Source organism: Centroberyx gerrardi, chromosome 6 (genome assembly GCF_048128805.1).
Source record: "Centroberyx gerrardi isolate f3 chromosome 6, fCenGer3.hap1.cur.20231027, whole genome shotgun sequence".
Lineage (NCBI taxonomy): Eukaryota > Metazoa > Chordata > Actinopteri > Beryciformes > Berycidae > Centroberyx > Centroberyx gerrardi.
Genome location: NC_136002.1, coordinates 17562601 through 17582061, shown reverse-complemented (window position 1 = coordinate 17582061; position 19461 = coordinate 17562601). Strand labels below are relative to the sequence as shown.

Genomic DNA, 19461 nt, shown 5'->3' with positions numbered 1-19461 from the left:
ACTTTTCTCTGACAATGTGACAAATACAATCTATCGCTCTTGCAATGTAAAGAAAGATTATTTAAATGCTGCCAATTACTCAGTCAAACTCAAAAGTAATATTCCTTTGTACACGAGGATCATTGCAGCAATATTACAAAAAAATAAATGACCTGGTCGGCCTGTTTGGCCCATAGCATGCCTACATATTGCATATATATTTTCCCATATAAATACATATCATACCAATACAAGGGGCGGAAAGGACATTCAGTGAAACAATGACATATAACAGTCTTAGTATTATAATGTAAGGATGTTAAGGATTAGAAAGGGTAGTTGAGATGGAAAAGGGAGTGTGGGGGTGTGAGATGGAGGGTGGCAGGGATGGAAAGAGGGAGAGACAAGTAAAGGAGTGGCAGCCACAAAGTCTGGCTGGGTGGACGAGAGGAGTTAAAGGGAATGGAAGGAATTTAAAGATGGAGGGAGGGTGGGCATGCGCATCGTTATAGTCGGGCCCCTCCCAAAACAAGGCAAGGCTCCAGAGGTGAAGGGAGAGGTGAAGGGAGGTACAAGAGGGTTTGATCAAAGTCCACACGCATTCGCCAGTGGCTGGACTCCCACAGAATATACACAAATCACTCTTCCATGTGCTCGCCATTAGCCTGTCTGACTCCTCAATAAGAAAACTAATGATAGTCAAACCAAATGGAAAACTTTGGTTATCTACATTCAGGCATGCACTTGGTCTCAAATTTTTTTTTTTTTTGTCCAAAAGAATTATATAAAATAAATAACACAAATTCAAAAAAATGTGTTTCCCTGCCCCCTTCACAAACCCTTGGAATTTCCACTGATAATCCAAGTGCTGACAAAGCAGCCATCGTGTCTTAACAAACCCAGCACCACTCAGCATACAAACAGTTTATAAAATGTACATCTATATATATATATATATATATATCCATATATCCATATTTCAAATATATCTGTAGCTGTATATGCTTTGAATGCAAGTGTTTCAACAGGGAATATATGCGGGTTATATGCAGCTGTTCGAAGTTTGAAGTCCAAACCCAGAGTCCGTTTTGAAAGTTGTCCCGTTCCTGACAGAAAAAGTCATTCTTTTTCTTTTTCTCCTCTTCACTCTCTCCATAGATCATCCTCTTCATTTTAAGAAGTCCGTTATTCCAAAGAGAGACACGTGTGAGTCCTCCTAACCAAATACAAATCCTCATTTTCTTTTTTTTACCCCCCGTTTTTCCCTGAACAATTTTACATCAGGTTTTTCTTTATTTATGTCAAGCAAATGTTACTGGATTCTACTGCATGCATCTCTGGATCTTTTTTGTTTCATTTGTTTATTTGCTACAATACCTACTCCTCCTATGAGCTGGCTATTTTTTGCTTTCTGAGGGTGGTTTTGATGTAATTACAATATGGCATAGGGTTAGGATGTTTTTTTTTTTTTTTGAATGGACAAAATCGGTTTGTTTTTTTCTTGTTGCATCCGTGGTTTGGCTTTCACGACTCTTTTTTCCCCAGGTCACTGGGTTACTGTAAAAAAAAAGAGAGATAGGGAGGGGAGGAGGGGGGGATGGAGGGGGTCAGAAAGAGAGACAGAAGATTAAACTTACAACCAAGTCCATTCCTCCAGTATTTTGACTGGTATACCCAGTATTAAGGGCTTTGAGCAGCAGGGCAATTCTCCTTGCCGCACAGTCAGCCCACTACAATCGCTGCAGTGCTAAATCAATCTGCACACACACACTCATGCACACACACACACACACACACACACACACACGCACGCTTGTAAATGTGCTGAGTTGGGACACACACAAGCACACACATCTCATGCTTGTGTGATGGTATCATATATCACCCTGTAATGGTAATGCAGTATATTTTTTGTTGTTGTACACTTGTTGTTAAAACCCTGTGTGTCTAGTGACCATGCACATGCACACATACACCATACATCACTTTGCGATCTTATGCTCTCTATACTGGTAAGATATTGTAAGCAAAATACATATTTTCTACATATAGCACATGCTTACATTGGGCCTCATTTGGCTAAACAAAATATAAATGAATTTGAGACTTTTGTTTTTAATCACAAACATTAAAACTGGCAGCACTGAGTCTCTACAGTTTTGGCGTGCAGATCTCATCCGCTGAGTAAGTTTTGCCTCAGTCTTTTAGAATCTTTTAAAAGTCATATGATATCTTGTTAAACTGAGGCTCAGTAAATGCAGACTGCTTGTATTTGTTTCTGTACCTGAGACCGAGACGTAGACTATGATGATGACCAGGCCCAGGATGATGGAGACGATGCTGAGCAGGCGAGCCAGGCGACCCAGCCTCTTGGCCCCGTCCATATCCCCCGCCTGGAGGCTGTTTCTGGACTGGAAAGGAGGCACAGACACACACATGCACTGGGTGTCACCACAAGGTTCCTTTGGGTGATTAAGTTAAGTCATTGCACAAGCGATAGAGACATCAGATGTTGTGAGTTTTCCTGGTAACTCTTGAATCTACATTTACATGGGGAATTTTTTTAGCAAATGTTCAGTACAACTAAAAAAAAAAAGTAAAACAAAAGATTGAACAAGAGCTTTGCCAGCATCAAAGCTCAGAAACAGAAAAAAGTGAAAACTAAGCGTAGTGATATACTGTAGTTACATGTCAGCTGTGACCGTCTTGGAAAGTCATGTAATAAATGTGTTTTCTATGACTGTCATGGATACAATGGATACTAATCTTTTAGCAACACAATCTCCAAAAGATACAAAATCTAAACCACATTCACACAATCTCTATCTACAACTAGGAACTGAGTAGTATCAAGCCAGCTAGAATCAAAAATAGGACTTCAGGCCACAACCTTCAAAATAAAACCCTTACTGACAAACGTTTTTCTTTGTTTTTACACTTTTATTTTTAAGGCAAAATCTTTTTTAAGGTTCTGTAACAAGCCAGCTGGAAGTAGAGCGCCTCAAATGACATGGGTCAATTATCTTATCCACTGCATTTGGGGCTTTAGGGTTACAGGAAACCACAACAGAAGAAAATGTCAACACATAACAAATGGAACACAGAGACTTCAGTAAGTGTCACATTAGCATTTGGATTTTTAATGGTTTATTAGGCGATGACTAACAAAATGTTTGCAGACGCACACATCTCCTCCATGGATTACATTACTACACTTAGTTTGCCATCTCAGAAGCTTGTCAGAAACACTCAGAAACACTACAATACAAACAACTTGTAACATTAGAAATGCTTAATTATGTTAATATATAATATATATTAATCATACCAAGTTTGTTAAGTTTCTACACCCACATGAGCTCCATTTTTCAATAGAGCTAATAATTCTAAACCAAACACCTGGAACAAACTACAACCAAACTCCCATAAAATCCCCTGGTTGTTCTCAGTCACTATTTTCATCTTTTTCAGTGCATGACATTTGTATTTACATTTTACAGCACTATGCTTTTCCAAACTGACTTGCAAAGAGTGCAATGACAGAATAAGCTTCAGATCCTTGATAACCAACATTACAAGCAGCCAACAGCAAAGATTGCAAGCGTAAGAGCCAAAGTGCCCTGATAATATTTCTCTGCCCAGACAGTGAACATGTAAGAGAGAGGTGCTTGAAAGAGAATTGGAGATAAGAGCTAAAGATCACAGGCCAGGGAGTGGGACAAATTGTTTTCTTTTGTTTTTGTCTATATCATCCATTCCTGGATATTCACCACGACAAATCTAACTGTCCTAGGGCGTATGAGATGAGTAATAACTGAGTAATGAAACCGACTGGTATTCTCCTTAAAGAGGGGGATCAAGGAGTGCAGTCAAGATCTAACAAAACCTCAACATCATGCAGTCATAAAAGCACAGAATTAAAACAGTCACTGTAGGAAAACAGATACTATAGGCAAAACTACAATTCTATAGGCAATTCAGCCAGGAACACTCTCATCATGAAGTTAAAACTGTTGTATGAACGGTTACACAGCTGTATATGGCGGCTCAACGGGGAGCGCAATCAAAGCTCCCAGGGGTTTACAGAACAGAACCCAGCAGACACATATCATGTGATATATGCATAATTTCAAGAAGAGCCTACAGAAACATGCCATCACAAGTATATTTAATTAATAAGGAACCAGAGGGGAGGAGGCTGGGGTGGAGAAGGGAGAAGCAGCACAGCCAGTCAACAGCAGTGTGTGGCAAGTAAGAACCACAGACATGAATGAGTGAGGGATGAACAAATGGAACGCTTTGTTTGAAGTGTCCAACGTGATTGGTTGTGCCTGAATTAATGCAAAGCTTCATAATTGCATTTCTTAATCTCAATCACACCTAAAAATAACAAACCAACGATAAAAACACTGCAGTCATATCTATGTTCTTCGTGAAACTATGATGTCTCACCATCCTGCACATCGACACCATCGCCAAACCCAAACCTCAGGGATACTTTACCTTTTTACTTTACCTGCACACTTACAACCCCAGAACTAAGACGGACAACACCACCCTGAGAACGTTCCTTCCAACGTACAAAAGCTTGATTCTCACTAGCAGCACTCTCACTGGGATTTGGACTTTGAAATATTAATCAGCTGGTTCTCCATTAATCGACAGCGAAACTGTTTTAAAGGGGGAACGACACTTCATTTATTCTCAGCTGGGAACAGCGTATCGTCTATTTCAGAACAGCAATTTGGGATTGATGGAAGGATGTGACATGCAAAGCCTATTGGACTGAGCAGATGAATGCAGCAGCGTGAAGGGGTTGTATATCAACTTAATGCCGTATGTATATTGCTTTATGTCAGGAGACAGGATGATGTGTGAGTGTGTGTGTGTGTGTGTGTGTGTGTGTGTGTGTGTGTGTGTGTGTGTGAGAGAGAGTCATGATGGATGGGAATCCCTTGACCTTGTGCATTGCTTTCTTGACCGAGAGTCCCCAAATGACAAATCATACAAGGGTGATGTCATGATCTTCCCATTAGCTTTGGTTTGCCTTTAACCCTGCAATAGTCACCCAGGAGTCACTTTGTTATACATATGCCACACACACACACACACACACACACACACACACACACACACACACATGCACACAATTGCAAAGAAATCAATAGCAAAAAACAGATCTCTAGTAGTCCTAAACAACTAAACTAACTAAAATGAATTAACTAACTAAAACAACAGGTTCAGTGGTCTTTATTTTTGTATTTATTTTGACAATTCAACACGGGATATCTGAACATCACTGCCAGTCAGGTGCATCCCTCCATGGCAGCAGTGTATCCATCTGTGAATGGATGTTTTCAGCAGGATAACGCCCTGTGCCACAAGGCTAAGATTGTCCAGGAATGTTTCCACGAACATGACAATGAATTCAGCTTGATGCAACGGCTGCCCAGTCACCAGATCTCAATTCATCTGTGGGATGAGATGGAAACAAGCTATTCGGAGTAGATTTCCACTACCAGCCTGTGGGAAACACTGTAGTCAGCATGGGCCAGCGTCCCTGTGGAACGCTTTCAACACCTTGTTGAGTCCTGCCACAATGAAGTGAGGCTGTTCTGAGGGCAAAAGGGGGTGCAATGTAATGTTAGGAAGGCTTCACTAATGTTTTGTACACCAGTGTAGAGTAGGGAGTTACAGGAAAGAGAGAAGGTGAAGGGATTCCATGCAACAAAGACCATATTCTGGATTCAAACTCACCATGTCATGAAGGCATGGCACGCACTTGTGCCTGTGTAGCCACCATCATTTACTTTTTCAACTGCTGAAAAGTTTAGGTGCTGTCCATGGTGCTGAACTAGCCCTCTTAAGCCATGGGCCATGTACTGTATAGGAAATGGGTCTCTCACCTCAATATTGAATTATACTGCTATGTCCTTTGCAGGGCACTTTTCTCAGTAAAGCAGTTCAGAAACAATTTTGAATTGTCAATGAGCATCAAACATTGAATCATCTCTCACCCCTCGCTAAACGTGGCTTGAATTTCACCATGGTAGAAAAAAATTGAGCTCAAGCAACCAGAATGAGAGGTGCAATTTCAAAGAAAGTCAGTGAAAAGAATGTCCAAGCCTTAACAGTTCATGTGTGCCAGTCAGTAGAGGATAAGATTACACTGCAGAGAGAGAGAGAGAGAGAGAGAGGGAGAGAGAGGCCCTCGCTCTCCTTATGTCCCTCCCCTCCCTCTATTCCCTTACTAGTTACTTTCACTCCCATGAGCCTCTCTGTCTCCCACAGTGCTCTTGGGGAAGATGGGTGGGGACAGTGTAACCCTGGGCGATGCTTTGAACCAGGAGCCTCTTAAATAAACAATAAGTGCATTTACATTCATACTCATATTCTGATATTGTTTTGAAAGTCAAGTTTTCTTGTTGAATAAGCGACACCTAAACACCACATCCAATTTACAATTGCGTACACATTCTCTCATCATATTCATGAAAGTGATAACTGGATTTGCAGTCTGTGTCAGCTATGTTTCTAAGTTAATATTCATTATTATCTTTATTCATTTATTATGGGAATATTAACAATTTGGATAGAGGATTGATTTCAACAGAGTATCCTATATATGACATTAACTGTCTAGGATGAATGCAAGTGGAATACTTGTAAAAACACTTATTCCTGCAGAGCGAGATAATTCACTTGAATTTCTGTCACATGTAAGAGATCTTGTCAATGCATGCAATCTCTCTCTCACTCTCTCTCTCACACACACACACACACACACACACACACACACACACACACACACACACACACACATACTTCAGCTTCTCAGTTCCAGTGCTGCAATGTGAGGCTCTGGTAGAAGCAGTGTCCCGGTGGAGCTCGTATTGATCTGGACTCACATCACAGAGAAAAGCCACATCAGCACCTTAAATCAATGGAAGCCCCTTTCAAAAACACGGCCTAGTTAGCCTGAACCTGCTTACAGCAAAAAGATCCTTTAAAGACTGTTTTCACTGTATTTTCCATCCATCATATGGAAGATAAGTAAGATAGTAAGAGATAGTAAAGATAGTAAAAATATGCTTTTATGTGTACATCCCTGTTTGATGTGCTTCAGGGACTGACAGGCAATGTGATGTGTGTGTGAGTGTGTGTGTGTGCGCATGCGTGTGTGTGTGGTTAATAGGAGGGACCCTTCACTTGCGCTGATTAATGTCTGTATTGATTCAGAGGGAAAGGTAAGCCTGGTCATATTTGTTTTCTGAATGGGAAATTCTACCCTGTTGCAATGAAAGTGTCTCGTCCAGTGTTTAGTGTGCTGCCAGCGTACACACCAACCATTCACACACACACACACACACACACACACACACACACACACATCGCCCTAGTTCATGCGGCTGTTCCCACTCCAGTTCAGGAGAGGCGGGGGTGGGGGGATTAGTAAGTCTGTAAGTGCTCTCTTTCTCTCCAGCGTCCTGTCATTAATAATGGAGAGCAAGGAGCAGCTTGGTGAGGGGGAACACTGTACAAGCGGATTGGTGTGTCAAATAATTATTTATTTTAAACATTTATATCCATTATTTCCTATACAACGTCTTATTCATTCTTCTGTCCATTTAAGTTTGCTTCTACTGGTACAGATTCATACTAGAACTTCTATTCAAATTTCATTTTATACTAAATTTGTCCTTTAGGAGTGTATTCAACTGATTTTTCTTTTTGACTTATGGGAATTTTAATTGATTTTCTGGGGCCTTTTTCAAATTTCAAGCCAGAGACTGTTTCAATTTCATATCACTAGATATGTGAAGATATATAAAATTATACTGTGATTGGGGTTATACTCGCTAAGTTATAGAGCTTTTAGCACTCCGTCCATATTCGCTTCTATTGGATTTAAAATTCTGTTAATTTTTACCCTTGAATCTCCATTAAATTTGCAAACCACTCCATGCGGTCAGATGATCAGAGCTGTCGGACCCATGATTTTCACTCTTGGAGCTGTAAGCCGCTACGGTCCATAGATTTTGACTGTTGTTTATATCTTGGTCAACTTGTGCACTGGAAACAACATCCAAACTGCCAACCACTCAGTAACTGTAGCTGATAAAAAGAGCTGCTGCTCATGCCGAACTGGCTTATTATTATAGATCTAAAAAGTAGTGAATCTCCAGTCCAGCACATAACTAAACCAGTGTCAGACATTTGTGAAGAGAAAGGACTAATTAGGAGAAACTAACAGGAGAAAGTTTGGCTGGATCTGTCTGAGGAGGAACGAGTAAACAATAAACATGCCATCCCACACAAATGATGCAGAGCTGTAGTGGGGCACTAAGTAGAAATTATATTACCTCATGTTTTTCAATTGTACGCGGCATGGAAAAAGAAGAGGAGGAAGAGGAGGTGCCATTCACTGGTGTCCAAGATGTTGTGCGTGACGTACAGACAATTAAACAAACACTGTGGCGCCCCCCTTAGCGCAATCAGTTATATTTTGAACTGTTGAAATGGAGCAATAATTTTTATTTTATTTTTATTTAACCTTTATTTAACCAGGCAGGTCAATTAAGAACAAATTCTTATTTACAATGACGGCCTGATAAGATGCATCATTCCCCTAAATTTCATCAAAATCAAATCAGCAACGTCTCACATTGTGCGTAACGTACAGACAATTAAACAAATGTTGTGGCGCCCCCTTTTTCAATCAGTGTAATACACAATACTGTGGCCGTTTAAGATATCACACAAGTGCACTCTCTAATTGTACTAGGCACGTGTGTTATTACCCCAATTCTGACTTTCATCCCTTGATGAAACTGTCTCCTCCTTGTCCTTCCATAACAAATATGAGCTATAAATCTGCAAGTGCTGGATTCATGCCAGAGAAAGGCCTGGATGGGCTATATGTGGGAGAAGGGGACATGCTCATGCTGATGGCAAAGACATTGTGACATTTTAAAGTTTCAAACACATTTGCTTGTACGGCTGAAGGGAGTAATACACACAGAGTAGTGCATTTATTATCTAAGCGGAAGACTTGCCATACTAAAAGCATGTAAGGTTCCATACCAACCATTTAACTATGATGTTTAACTGAAATCAGACATGTGGGTGTCATGAGAAAACCAACAATGAAAATAGGAATCATGAATCTTGAAATTTATGGGTGAAAAGTCAAAAAACGCATGAGAACAATAGCTAACATCAAGGCATACAGGGCTCATATACACACACTTTCTAATGATAGAAAAATATTTTGTATAGTGAAGTTGTATCCAGCAACTCTATCTGGCTTGTAGTGATTTAACTGCCATCAGCTTAAAATGTATATCCTTAGATATCAGAAATACATGAAAACCACCACATTTTTAAGGAGATGTCACAATGAACTCAGTCACCATTTTCTGAAATTTGCCCTTAGATGTTGTACATGTTTTAAATTAACTTGGAATTACTTTGCTAGTGAAAAGACAGAATGCAAGAAACACGCAATCATGAATTAAAATGATGCGGTACAATGTCACTTTCTCACTATGAACATTAAAGAAGACTTGAAACAGGAGCAAATAATTCCAAATGTCATGAGGTCCCCGCAGCTTCCCTCCGTGAAAGGAAGAACATGGAGGAGATGGAGTGAGTGTCAGAATTGGGGTTTCAACACATGCTAGTACAATTACCGCAGTCTCACATATCCACAACATCACAGTATTAGCTTTGCCTCTATTCAATTCATCCGCTGTGGCCTGATAATGTAATTACTAGCACAAGCTTAACATTGCAAATGATGAATACTGAGCAGTTACCCTTATCCCTCCTGTACATTTCCTCCGGGCCTCTTATCAAAGGTTTCGTTCGAATAATTGGCTACAAAAGTATGCAGTGCTCCCCCACTATTGCTGCAGTATTAAATTGCTAATAAGAAGTAATTTACCTATGTACGCGCACACACACACACACACACACACACACACACACACACACACGCAGACACAGCCATCCATCCAGCAGCAGCCTTGCTAGCCCATATTTCACAGTCAAATCTGCCGAGCGTGCAATAACGGTCCTGCAGTTTTGGCCTTCCCATTACTGGGATAGGCTGGTCTGGGCAATAAAAGCCTATTACCCCTGCCTCTCCACTCCCCATAATTGACGGCACATCTTCTGTGTTTGCCAGCCGCAAACCTTCACCACTGGAGCATCTGTCACGGACCTGCGGCCGCTCGGCTCCTTCCGCCGACAGCTGGAAGTCGGCTTTTAGGTGGACCTGCTGCTGGAAGTGCTGCTGGATGAAGATGGATGTAACGTTTGGTGGTCCTGTTGTTAGCAATGCACCAACTGCCAGTGCACAAACATGCTGACTCTCTCAACAAGGCTAAATGGGGCTTCAATAGACTACTTAATTTTAGTTTGCTTTGGTTCATTTATAAGATTAAAACATGGATACTTATCTCATTTGTTTGATTTCTGTGTATTGGTTATCACAAATAGATGCTTTGCCTAGAGTGCTTTCCCTCTCAACGCAGTTTCAAGGACTCTGTGACCATAGCATGAATTGGATTTGCCATGTACAGCCCCTTGTCACGTGAAAAGGTTAGTGAAGTTTAGGCAGCTAAAACAACTTTGGTTAAGGTTAGGGTTAGGCTTTGGTCATGGTTACATATATAAAATAAAAATTTTGCTAAAAATGTAAACTTCACTCAAATTAGAAAACTCTGGTTGTTAGAGTTGGAGGCAAATTTATCCTAATCCTTTTGTGGTGGAGAAACGTATTTCTCTCACTTTTCATGCACAAAACACGTATTTGCATTTTCAGAGGCTGTGTTCATTTCACGACATTTCAGGGGACCAGGCTGTTCCCCCTGACCTGCTCTCACCACCTGAACAGGAGTTGAACCAGTTGATCTTTTCTTCCATTCAAACTTTCCAAAAGTATCCATTTCACATGGGCGAGGAGAATATTACAAGTTAGCAGTGAACTCACACCCAAGGGTTATATCATATGGTATTAACCACATTAGTTTACATTTGTTCACAATGAGTGAAGTAATCCTCTGTTGCGTTCGCTGCTCTGTCTCGCTCGCACTTAGCAGAGCAGACATCACGATGCTATCTGATTCAATTCCATTCTAATCCAGTGATAGGAACTACTTTATAGCCATTTGCTGTCTCTCTCACAGCCATCCGCCCTTGTAGCGAATGATGTTTTGATCTCCTTTGCTAGGCCCGTATCCCCTTTCCACATCCCCAGGACAGAGAAAGGATGTTGATCGCTGCCATGGAGCTGGCTAACTGCTGCAATGTGCCCTCTGCACAAAAACTAAATTGACTTCTCTCGCCTTCTATTGAGTTAGTGGCCAGCTCTAGTTTCCCCCTCCTTCGTTCTCTCTCTCCCTTGCCCTCTATCTAAGCCCTCTCTCTCTGTCTCTCACTCTGTCTCTCTCTCTCTCTCTCACTCACACACACACACACACACACACACACACACACACACACACACACACACTGTCCATGTCATTAGCAAGGGGCTGAGTTGTGAATGTCAGTGGGTTCAAGATGATGGCTCAGTGAAGTACAGGCTGTCTCATGGATACTGCTTGATATTCCCTTTGGTGTCTTACTGCCCATTGGAGTGATATTACAGAACTTTGTGGATTTGAGTGTTGGCTGCTGTACACTGTCAGAACTAAACTGTGCTGAAACCCAAAAGGTAGAGGAGCTACCAACTAAGCTGCCACCAACCAACACAAGTAATATCCTGACATTTCTGTCACAGAGGGTACTGAAAGACTCCTGGTACAATGCTGTCAGACATTTACAGTAATGCAGAGCGCAAATTACATGATTGTCCAAACCCTAGGATTTCTGTTCCGCTCTCATTAAACAACCTTCTCTCCTGTAGTTTCTTGTCTCATCAACATAGTGGAGCGCACATCAAATGATGTGGCACAGACGGCCAGTCACACAAAAGATTCCTCACTTCTGAGTTGGCTCTAACATGACAATTTTGTCTCAGTTTTCACAAACACAAACTTTTCACAAACGGTTTAAATGGTATATTCTAAAGATATGCAGATTTTTGAAAACTAGGACTTGCTGACGGTTCATAGTTTGCTGCCAACAGAGGTGAATATGCAGGTCCATTTGGTTCCAAAGTTTACAAGCAATACAAATGTAAACAACCATTAACTGCTTCACACTTCATTTAATACTCAAGTGCAGCTGCCTATCAGCCCTTTTAGCCCGTATGGCTCAATTTCAGAGTCTTGAAAATGGAGATGGGTAGCAGCAGCTAAACACAATGTGCCTTCTTCCAATTTTGTTGGCCTTTTTAAGTGCTTAAAGAGGTATTGGATCCATTGCTGTTCTACAAAAGTAGACATTTTGATGATATATGATTCCATTTTCCTTTTCTTAGCTAAGCTAATAACTAAAAATGCCCATCACAACTGAAAAATGTGAAATTTAAGGAAAATGTCTGCTTCTGCAAAATGGCATCCTGAAAGCCAATTTTGGTGGAATTCCATTTAATCTAAAATATATCTGGTGCTTCATTTTACAGTTTTTACAATAAATTGAACCCTTTGAAAACTTTACAGCAATTCCTGATACACATTCTCTCCTTTCTGCAGTTTCTACTACACTGCTGTTATCCTGCCATGCAGTTCTGCCCCTGAATGGAGCAACACTGTTGGGGGAGACATGACATGAAATCAGTATGCTGTAGTAGGGCTTTATCACTTGGACAATTTTGTGATATTGAGTGCTGAGCAAAGAGGTTTAGTTTGCCTCAGCAGGGGATTGGACCCCGACTTCTCAGTTTCAAGGAAAAAGCACACAGGTTGTCTGGATTTTGTCAGTCAGCGAAAGACCTTTTGTACGCAGCCAGGGGATTCTAAGGTAATTACATATAAAAAGTTCCAGGATTTCCAGTTTTGTCCACTGGAGGAAAACTGAGAGGGGGATTCATTGTGAGGAGGGAGGGGGGGAGGGACATACTGAAGTCAAGAGTGCTGATTGGCTGGGAGAATGATATCATGCCTCAGTTTCATGTCTCATGTAATTTTTAGCACTTAGGTAACAAAAACAACAAGCCTCTTTTGCCATATTTCAGAGCAGTGATTCTCAACCTTTTTTATATCAAGGGCCCAGTACACATTAGGGCCAAGGACCCCCATTTGATGAGATTTTGTCTCTTGAACCCAAATCTGAGAATATTTTTATTGTTATGATTTTGTCCAGAATTCCATGACTATCTGTATTGTAGGTAGAGAGATAACAGAGAAACTATGACCAAAACAGTCATTCTTCTACATTCTCTTAATGTGTTAACTTCTTGTAAATGAAATAACAGTGAAGTTTAACAATTCATCAATTTGCTTGGGACTCCCTGGAACTCCCTCAAGGACCCCTGGTGGTCCCTGGACCCCACGTTGAGAACCACTGTTTTAGAGTAACAACTTGCACCAGTGTACTTTGATGTCAAAATGCGGAGCTGTTTTGCTAAGCGTGTACAGGTTGGCAGGTCTGGTATTAAAGGAGAGTAAGCATCTCTCTCTACTTAAGCCTGTTATTCAGTTTCCAGATAGTATGGTAAGTTTAAATAAGAGATGTGTGCATGAATGTTTCAGATTTGAGTGCAGGCGCAATTCAGAACATCAGCAACTTTCCAGTCAAATGTGCCAGTCCTCTCATCCGCCTCTTTTAGCCAATTCACATCAGGGTTTTAGGAGAAAAATTGGACTGGGGCTTTAAAGCCATTGGAGTGTCACTTTTTATTAATTTGATTTCAGCTGCCTCTCAACTTCACTTGCATACTGTACAATATCTCCGTAAACAAAAACAATCCATTTATTTGATTAAAGTGATGTTTTAATTCCAGTGAGTTTAAGTATATTTGTGCCCAGAGCCAAGCAAAGATCAATCAGTTGTAGTTTAATATCCCAGACAACATTTACTGAACAAAGAGTGCCAAACAGTAGCAGCATAACCAACTGTCTGTGGCTTTCTCCACCTCATGCCATCATTGTATTGGGAAACTTTAGAGGCATCTTGTACGAGCGTTCTCAGCATGCCAGAACAATCTGAGAGAGGATTAATCAAGTGTCAGTGCCACTAAACCAGATCGACCAGCAAGTCTGACAAGATGGATTTTGAATTTGAGTGGCAGCACCTGACCTGTGCTCATTTAAAGCCTCTGAGCTGGGAAGGTTGAGGAGGTACTGAGCATACTGTATGTGTGTGTGTGTGTGTGTGTGTGTGTGTATGTGCGTATGTATGAAAATGAAATGAGTAAATACACTGACAGCTCCAAATGACCCTGAGCTGCCACTCAGATACAAAGTCCAGTAGTTGTGATTTTGGGAAACATTTTTACAATGTAGAATTCTAGCATTAAGACTGAATAAACCAAAGTCAGACGCCAGAAAGCTACATCTTTTTTATCTTATAAGATAAGATGAAACATTCAAATATAGAATATGTAAACAAATATATAAATGGATGGTTTTCTATCTATTGGGTTATGGGCCCAACACAGTTCTGTTGCACAGAATATAGTGGATAATATTTGATAAATATATCCTGGTCAGATGAAATTACAGTTACCAGATACCTTTGTCTGGCCTCTCCCAGCACAAGAGGATCATGGCTAACTGGCTGATCCAGCGGCCATTTTTGTAGTCCAGACTGGCTGCACTGCAGCAGACAGTCCTACACACAAACAACTCAGAGCTCAGACATTTCTGACTAATGGCCTTGGAACTCCAATCTCCTTTTTGTTCAAGCACTTAAGTCAGACAAACATAATGTACACTATAGCTGGTAAATATAGGACTTAGGCTCGCCCTTGTGAGACTCTAGAGTTTGACAGCGCACAGCAGCACCCAGGGAGCCCAACTGTTTGCACGTGTGTGTGATAAAGACATTCGAATAAAACTGAAAACTTTTGGAGAGTATATTGGATAGTAAATATTCATTTAAAATGTATTATTCGTGCTTTGCTGGATATGGTGTTTGGACTCAGGAACATCTCTACCAGTAAATCCTGTTGTTCATCAGACCCAGAGCCAACTGCACTGCACGCTCTACAGGATGTGAAGGTCGCCGACACGGCATTTTTTCAATAAAATAGGCAACACTTGAGAGGGGGATGAGGTGTTTGCATGAGACATCGTGTTCAAGTTCACAATTGCTCTGTTGAGATTCCAGTTACTTGTATCTGTGGAGTTTCCAGGTTTTGATGTAATTGGATAGAAATGTCTTTCATAATCATTTTCTCGGAACAATAAATAACTCTATAGCCTCAGAATGTCCCAGACCGAGTTTGACTTTCAGACTTAAATATTAAGCTACGATTGCAGTAGGCCAACAGAAATACAATCAACTGTGTTGCATCTGATGTCTGTTCAAATGAATACCATGTAAATTAGATGGAATAAAGCCGCTTATGGTGGTTTTCTGAGATATTAAACAAGATGTTACCCCATCCTTTTTAACTCAGTGGGATTATGGCTGGAGGTTTGTAGACCCCCCCCCAACCCCCCCCCCAAAAAAAAAAAAAAACCCATAGGCATCAATTGGGTAGCATAGGTCCGGTCCTGAGCCTAAGTGAGTCCAAATCTGATCTTGTCATTTTTATCATTAGGATGAGCAAAAAGCAACGATAAAGTAAAAAAAAAAGAATCTCAAAAATCACATTAGGGAATCATTCAGGACTAATAGCCTACATCTCATTTCTTAATGTCCAAAAATTGGATAAAGTTACCTCAAAATTATTATTAACTATTTCTTTGAATACCACCCAACAGTGAGATGAGATGAGTTGGATATTCAAAGATTAGCAGGACTGTTAAATTTGACTTCATCAGGGGAGGAGGGAGGGGGGTTAGTGGGTTACCCTAATTTGTCACGTTGACCATAATGTCGGTCATCCTCATTGCTCCACTTACTGCCCCAGAAATTCAGTCAATATAGCCTAAATTGAAAGTTTTGTTGGAGAATGATAGCAGGATGCAGGGGCCTTGGTTGAGTGAATTGACGCCCCTGACCCAAAGACACACACACACACGCACGCACACACACACACACACACACACACACACCTACACACACACACACACACACACACACACACACACACACTCTTACCATAATAGAATACACCAGCGCGACGATGCTGACGGGCCAGACGGGACAGAAGCAGGAGATGATGACCAGGATGAGGTAGTCCCGGGGCTTCGGGGTCTCCTGCACGCCCGCGTTCCCGGTGGAGGAGGTGCGGCTCAGACTGACCCGGGACGGGGAGAGGGGAGCGGTGGCCAGGTGCCCGGCGGAACCCGACCTCAGCGGCACACTGTGGCCGTTCTGGTCGGCCTCCAGGTTCTTGTCGCTGCCTATGTTGACGGTGAAGGAGGTGGACATTTTCATCCCGTTCCCGCCGGGCTCGGTGGTCACCGCCAGAAGTTTCTCCGTCTCCTGGGACTCGGCGGGCTGCGCGCCTCCTCCGCCCTCGCCCAAGTTGGACTTCTCGAACTCGGCGTCCGTGTTGATGGCCATGCTCAAGTGTCAAAAGACGAATTAAAATCAGACAGGGAATTCTCTTGACTCGAGTTTAGAATCGGTTACAGACCAAGAGGCTCTACTTTTCCATAATATAGCCCTATGAAACTTCTTTCACCTATTCTTTCAAACTGTGATCAGCTTTGATTGAATAACCAGGAGTGTGATCACCGGCGCCAGATCTATGGATGATGAATAAAAATTGAATCAATTGGAAAGTGATGTGCCTTGAAAGCACGGGCGTAATCGATCAACCCCGAAAAATCAGAGAGGAGACAAAAGCAATAGATATGCAAATCATTCTTCCTCTAGAACCGAGATTTCCTTCACCACGCATCCGCAGTTTGATTCATTTCCGACGGGGCTCAGATGTGAAAACCTGCCCTCCTCTCTGTCCATCCAAGGAAGAACAAATCAGTCAGAGGAGCTCCTGTCGCCTGTCTCTCCCACCGCCTTGCACCATTCTCACCACTTTCCTATAACTGTGTCTATTCTTATGAAGTAAACGCTTTGCTTTCCCCCTCAAAATCAACCAAGAAGGATAAAAATGTCTGAGCGTCTCTCTCAAACCAAATGAGAAAGCGAGTTGCTCCTTCTCTCCTCCCCAGTAGTTTGACGCGCCTCGGGGCTCTTCTGCACGCTGCAGCAACACAGCGACTGTCCTCAACTTGGGACCAGTGTCAAGTTACCCAGAATAAAACATAGCACCTCCGGTCAGGATTCTCAAAATAAAAGCCTTATTCACCAACAATAGTTTTTTTGAGTAGTAGGCTACAAAGTATCAAAGTGAAAATTAATGTCTAAGGAGAAAATGTATATTATAAAAGTATAGTGTCTTGTCATTTTGCAAAAATGTAAGTAATATGAGACTATGCAAGATGCAATATAGCCTATGGGGCTGTCAAAAATACAGAAGGAAAGGCTCAGTCCCAAAACATATGGCCTCACAATAGGCCTATTATTTTAACCGTTTTAACGGTTTAACTGTATCGCCTTATGTCTCCCATAGGTGTCAACATGAATACAATACTATGAAAGTAGCCTACAAAACAATACAACATTTTGAGTATCTACTTTACATATAGTTTCACTTCATAATTAATCTCTAGTGTTTTGATGCGATTATTCTGCACACTCCAATACCTAGACAAAAAAAAAAAAAAAAAAAAACTGGCACATTTCGGCATTTATTTTGAAGGCAAAATCGTCTTACATCCCGTGTTCTATTGGCTAGCTCAGGCTGGCTTGACGCATCCCAACTTGGAGCAGGGCAGTGCGGTGCGGAGCCCCCTCCCCATCCCCATCACTATCCCGCCTCCTCCTCCCCCTCCTCCTCCTCCCCCTCCCTTTCTTCTCCTCTTCTCAACATCAGCACCAGTGGTTTATGGAATTCAGCCAGCGGCAGATTGTGCTGCTATGCAGAATTTTTTTGCGGCCCGTGTTGTTGCTCAGGTCTCCCGTGGCACAGCCATACATCATAAATTAACTCTGTAAATCAATTGTCTAAAGAGCATTCAGGGAAATCAGGTTTGTGTAGATTTACAAAATGTTTTATTGGATACACAACAGGAGTAGCCCAAAGGGAGAATTCGTCTAATCTAAAATAAGGGCTGTATTAGAATGTGGATTCCTGTTGTTTTTTTTCTCAATTAGAGCATATTTGACTGCTTTACTCAAATGTGGCACAAGGCAAATGCCTCACAGCCCCTTTACCTCCTCTCTACCTCCTTTACCTCCTCCTCCTCTACCTCTCATAAAGGCAAACGTCATCATCAGACAGCTGCCGCCACAGCCGTCTTTAGTCTCATTGCTACTTGCTTCACATCAGACAAATACAGCAGCCAGAACTGCATTGGTAATGGGCTGGGTGGTATCCTGAATGCTTAATCGTGGTCCTATTAATGAATCATGGGTTTGTCTTTGATCCACTTTTATTGATTTTCCTAATCATAAGATTGGTGCATTAGTGTTCAGCCTATTGTACAGCGGATCGTCTCATTTCCCCCAAGCTCCTGGTACGCCGCACTGTGGCCTGATGTAATGATGGAGGAGTAGTGTGGATAGTGATGAGTGGGGATTCCCTGAATGAAACTGAGCTCTCACTGTGATACGATACTATTGATCTCATATTTTATCCCTAACCCACACATTTGCAAAAAAGTTCCTCAGTGCACTTCTTTGTCAGGGGTTTCCCGAAACTCAGAGGTATGACTCATCTCTCACCCCTCTCATTAAAACTCTCTCATTTTCTCTCTCTCTCTCTCTCTTTCTCTCTCTCTCTCTCTCTCTCTCTCTCTCTCTCTCTCTCTTTCACTCTCTTTCTCTCTCTCCCTTGCTTTTGTCACTCTTTCACTGATCCCCCCACCCTCTATCTCTTTTTCACTATACCCTCCATTGACTGTATCACTTCCCTGACACTTAACCCTAACCTTGACCCTCACTCACATCACATCACATCACATCACATCACATCACATCACATCACATCACATCATAATTCTAACTCTAAACCAAATTCCCAATCCTAAAACAGCCTCTTGTAGAAGGGAGGACTGACAAAATGTCCTCATTGTTGAGAATTTTCTTCATTGCATTTGTTCCCCTTTAGGATACACAACACACACACACAACACACACACACAACACACACACAACACACACACACGAAACAGAAAGTAGTGACGTTGTGTGCATATAACACAGTAAGTGCTTTTAATATGGTAGTATTATCAGTCTGGGGAATTTCTTTGTGGTGGGTTGGTCTGATGCTGTTACAGTACATCTTGCCTTTTTACTGGAAACTGTGTTTGTGCAAATGGAGGAAAGGAGGCAAGGAGACAAACAGGAGATACACACCAGGTCAGACATTAGGATGACCAAATGATGACTCTTCATGAAGATGTGGATGCT

At 41.6% G+C, this 19461-nt stretch overlaps 1 protein-coding gene across 1 annotated transcript; it reads right to left on the bottom strand.

The window, feature by feature from the left end:
- Window positions 1–1525: 1525 nt before the first annotated feature.
- trarg1a (trafficking regulator of GLUT4 (SLC2A4) 1a) lies at window positions 1526–19419 on the bottom strand. Its single transcript, XM_071900722.1, has 4 exons — window positions 19406–19419; window positions 16141–16549; window positions 2243–2390; window positions 1526–1536 (listed from the first exon to the last, which is right to left on the bottom strand). The coding sequence occupies exons 1-4, from the start codon at window positions 19417–19419 to the stop codon at window positions 1526–1528; spliced, it is 582 nt and encodes a 193-aa protein (XP_071756823.1).
- Between the last annotated feature and the right edge of the window lie 42 nt (window positions 19420–19461).

Bases quoted from the DNA above. Each gene is read 5' to 3' on its own strand.
- trarg1a (XM_071900722.1), bottom strand. The intron at 2,391-16,140 runs GTAAGAGTGTGT...CCTCCTTTCCAG, and splicing joins CGCTGGTGTATTCTATTATG to TCCAGAAACAGCCTCCAGGC.